The sequence below is a fragment of the Pongo abelii genome, chromosome 9 (genome assembly GCF_028885655.2).
Source record: "Pongo abelii isolate AG06213 chromosome 9, NHGRI_mPonAbe1-v2.0_pri, whole genome shotgun sequence".
In the NCBI taxonomy this organism is placed as follows: Eukaryota; Metazoa; Chordata; class Mammalia; order Primates; family Hominidae; genus Pongo; species Pongo abelii.
This window is the reverse complement of record NC_071994.2, coordinates 421479-425461: the sequence shown is the minus strand read 5'-3', so window position 1 is coordinate 425461 and position 3983 is coordinate 421479. Positions and strand designations below refer to the sequence as shown.

General features: G+C 68.2%; 1 protein-coding gene across 4 annotated transcripts; it reads left to right on the top strand.

Moving 5' to 3' along the window:
* The first annotated feature begins 143 nt into the window (after positions 1–143).
* Positions 144–3514, top strand: HRAS (HRas proto-oncogene, GTPase). Of its 4 annotated transcripts, XR_010141797.1 has the most exons (7): positions 159–310; positions 1362–1525; positions 1795–1973; positions 2127–2286; positions 2383–2464; positions 2986–3110; positions 3234–3514. XR_010141797.1 is itself a non-coding variant. In XM_024255973.2 (6 exons), exons 2-5 carry the CDS (start codon positions 1415–1417, stop codon positions 3103–3105), a joined length of 570 nt encoding a protein of 189 aa, XP_024111741.1. In that variant the 5' UTR covers positions 144–310; positions 1362–1414; the 3' UTR covers positions 3106–3110; positions 3234–3514. The 4 variants fall into 4 exon arrangements, 3 of the variants coding, with proteins under 3 accessions (XP_024111741.1, XP_063584387.1, XP_024111740.1); XM_024255973.2 differs by lacking the exon at positions 2383–2464 and having other exon boundaries at positions 144–310; XM_063728317.1 differs by lacking the exon at positions 2986–3110 and having other exon boundaries at positions 3111–3514.
* Positions 3515–3983: the final 469 nt, after the last annotated feature.

The following is a 3983-nucleotide window of genomic DNA, read 5'->3' as shown; positions in this document are numbered from 1 at the left end:
CGCGTTGCTCCCGGAAGCCCCGCCCGACCGCGGCTCCTGACAGACGGGCCGCTCAGCCAACCGGGGCGGGGCGGGGCCCGGTGCAGCACAGCCAATGGTAGGCCGCGCCGGGCTGACGGACGGGCGCGGGGCGGGGCGTGCGCAGGCCCGGCCGAGTCTCCGCCGCCCGCGCCCTGCGCCCGCAGCCCGAACCGCACCCGCCGCGGACGGAGCCCATGCGCGGGGCGAACCGCGCGCCCGCGCCCCCGCCCCCGCCCCGCCCCGGCCTCGGCCCCGGCCCCGGCCCCGGGGGCAGTCGCGCCTGTGAACGGTGAGTGCGGGCGGGGATCGGCCGGGCCGCGCGCCCTCCCCGCCCCCAGGCGGCAGCAATACGCGCGGCGCGGGCCGGGGGTGCGGGGCCGGCGGGCGTGAGCGGCGGCGGCGGCGGCGGCGGCGGCGGGTGGGTGGGGCCGGGCCGGGCCGGGCGGGGCCCGCGGGCACAGGTGAGCGGGCGTCGGGGGCTGCGGCGGGCGGGGGCGAGCTGGGGCCCCTTCCTCCCTGGGGCCTGCGGGAATCCGGGCCCCGCCCGTGGCCTCGCGCTGGGCACGGTCTCCACGCCGGTGTACCCGGGAGCCTCGGGCCCGGCGCCCTCACCCCCGGGCGGGTCTGGGCGGAGGCGGCCGCGGCCACGGCACGCCCGGGTACCCCCGATTCAGCATCACAGGTCGCGGACCAGACCGGGAGCCTCAGCCCCAGGGTCTTTTCTCTCTCCGGGTCTCCCGCGCCGCCTCTCGGCCCCTTCCTGTCGCTCAGCCTCTGCTTTCCAGGAGCCCCTCTGTGTTCTCCAGCTTTTTATGGCTGAAAGATGCCCCCGGTTCCCCGCCGGGGGCGCATGGCGCTGCCCGGGTTTGCCCACCCCTCAGCGGCGCCTAGCACGCAGTAGGCGCTCGGCAAATACTTGTCGGAGGCACCAGCGCCGCGGGGCCTTCAGGCTGGCACTGGCCTGTCCGGGCACGCCGTGGCGCGCTCCGCCGTGGCCAGACCTGTTCTGGAGGACGGTAACCTCAGCCCTCGGGCGCCTCCCTTAAGCCTTTCTGCCGACCCAGCAGCTTCTAATTTGGGTGCGTGGTTGAGAGCGCTCAGCTGTCAGCTCTGCCTTTGAGGGCTGGCTCCCTTTTCCTCTCACTGGGTCATTAAGAGTAAGTGGGGGCGAGGCGACGGCCCTCCCGCATGCTGGGTTGCAGCTGCACAGGTAGGCACGCTGCAGTCCTTGTTGCCTGGCGTTGGGGCCTAGGGCCCGCTGTGGGTTTGCCCTTCAGATGGCCCTGCCAGCAGCTGCCCTGTGGGGCCTGGGCCTGGCTGAGCAGGGCCCTCTTTGGCAGGTGGGGCAGGAGACCCTGTAGGAGGACCCCGGGCTGCAGGCCCCTGAGGAGCGATGACGGAATATAAGCTCGTGGTGGTGGGCGCCGGCGGTGTGGGCAAGAGTGCGCTGACCATCCAGCTGATCCAGAACCACTTTGTGGACGAATACGACCCCACTATAGAGGTGAGCCTGGCGCCGCCATCCAGGTCCCAGCAGCTGCTGCGGGCGAGCCCAGGACACAGCCAGGATAGGGCTGGCTGCAGTGCCTGGTCCCCTGCATGGTGCTGTGGGCCCGTCTCCTGCTTCCTCTAGAGGAGGGGAGTCCCTTGTCTCAGCACCCCAGGAGAGGAGGGGACATGAGAGAGGCATGAGAGGTACCAGGGAGAGGCTGGCAGTGTGAACTCCCCCCTCGGAAGGTCCTGAGGAGGTCCCTGAGCCCTGTTCTCCTGCAGGACTCCTATCGGAAGCAGGTGGTCATTGATGGGGAGACATGCCTGTTGGACATCCTGGACACGGCTGGCCAGGAGGAGTACAGCGCCATGCGGGACCAGTACATGCGCACTGGGGAGGGCTTCCTGTGTGTGTTTGCCATCAACAACACCAAGTCTTTCGAGGACATCCACCAGTACAGGTGAACCCCGTGAGGCTGGCCCGGGAGCCTACGCGGCACAGGTGGGGCCAGGCCGGCTGTGTCCAGACAGGGGCCTCCTGTCCTCTCTGTGCGTGTCCTGGATGCAGCTGTGCCTGCAGCCCCTGTAGCCAGCTCTCACTTTCCACCTCTCAGGGAGCAGATCAAGCGGGTGAAGGACTCGGACGACGTGCCCATGGTGCTGGTGGGGAACAAGTGTGACCTGGCTGCACGCACCGTGGAGTCTCGGCAGGCTCAAGACCTCGCCCGAAGCTACGGCATCCCCTACATCGAGACCTCGGCCAAGACCCGGCAGGTGAGGCAGCTCTCCACCCCACAGCTAGCCAGGGACTCGCCCCGCCCCGCCCCAGCCAGGGAGCAGCACTCACTGACCCCTCTCCCTTGACAACAGGGCAGCCGCTCTGGCTCTGGCTCCAGCTCCGGGACCCTCTGGGACCCCCCGGGACCCATGTGACCCAGCGGCCCCTCGCGCTGTAAGTCTCCCGGGACGGCAGGGCAGTGAGGGAGGCAAGGGCCGGGGTCTGGGCTCACGCCCTGCAGTCCTGGGCCGACACAGCTCCGGGGAAGGCGGAGGTCCTTGGGGAGAGCTGCCCTGAGCCAGGCCGGAGCGGTGACCCTGGGGCCCGGCCCCTCTTGTCCCCAGAGTGTCCCACGGGCACCTGTTGGTTTTGAGTCTTAGTGGGGCTGCCGGGGACACTGGCCGTAGCTCAGACGAGAGCTGGGTGCAGGGTGGTCAAACCCTGGCCCGACCTGGAGTTCAGGAGGGTCCTGGGCCACCCTGACCTTTGAGGGGCTGCTGTAGCATGATGCGGGTGGCCCTGGGCGCTTCGAGATGGCCAGAGCCCAGCTTCCCGTGTGTGTGGTGGGCCTGGGGAAGTGGCTGGTGGAGTTGGGAGCCTCGGGCCAGGCAAGGCTTGATCTCACAGCAGGGAGCCCCTCACCCAGGCAGGGGGCCACAGGCCGGTCCCTCCTGATCCCATCCCTCCTTTCCCAGGGAGTGGAGGATGCCTTCTACACGTTGGTGCGTGAGATCCGGCAGCACAAGCTGCGGAAGCTGAACCCTCCTGATGAGAGTGGCCCCGGCTGCATGAGCTGCAAGTGTGTGCTCTCCTGACGCAGGTGAGGGGAGCTCCCAGGGCGGCCGCCACGCCCACCCCGCCACGCCCACCGGATGACCCCGGGCTCCCTGCCCCTGCTGGTCTCCTGGCCTGCGGTCAGCAGCCTCCCTTGTGCCCCGCCCAGCACAAGCTCAGGACATGGAGGTGCCGGATGCAGGGAGGAGGTGCAGACGGAAGGAGGAGGAAGGAAGGACGGAAGCAAGGAAGGAAGGAAGGGCTGCCGGAGCCCAGTCACCCCAGGACCGTGGGCCGAGGTGACCGCAGACCCTCCCAGGGAGGTTGTGCACAGACTGTCTTGAACATCCCAAATGCCACCGGAACCCCAGCCCTTAGCTCCCCTCCCAGGCCTCTGTGGGCCCTTGTCGGGCGCAGATGGGATCACAGTAAATTATTGGATGGTCTTGACCTTGGTTTTTGGCTGAGGGTGGGACACGGCGCGCGTGTGGTCTGGCATGAGGTATGTCGGAACCTCGGGCCTGTCCAGCCCTGGGCTCTCCATAGCCTTTGGGAGTGGGAGGTTGGGAGAGGCCGGTCAGGGGTCTGGGCTGTGGTGCTCTCTCTTTCCGCCTGCCCCAGTATCCACAGCTTCCAGCAGACAGCTCTAGACAAGCAGGCAGATCATAAGGACAGAGAGCTTACTATGCTTCTACCAACTAGGAGGGCGTCATGGTCCTCCAGAGGGAGGTGGTTTTAGGGGTTGGGGATCTGTGCCGGCTCTGGTCTCTATCTGGGAGCCTTCTTGGCGGTGAGAGGCATCACCTTTCCTGACTTGTTTCCACCATAAAATGCACCTGCAAAGAATCGCAGACATAGGGACCCCGCCTCCTGGGCCTTCACGTGCCCAGTTTTCTTCGGCTGTCTGGCCTGAAGCAGT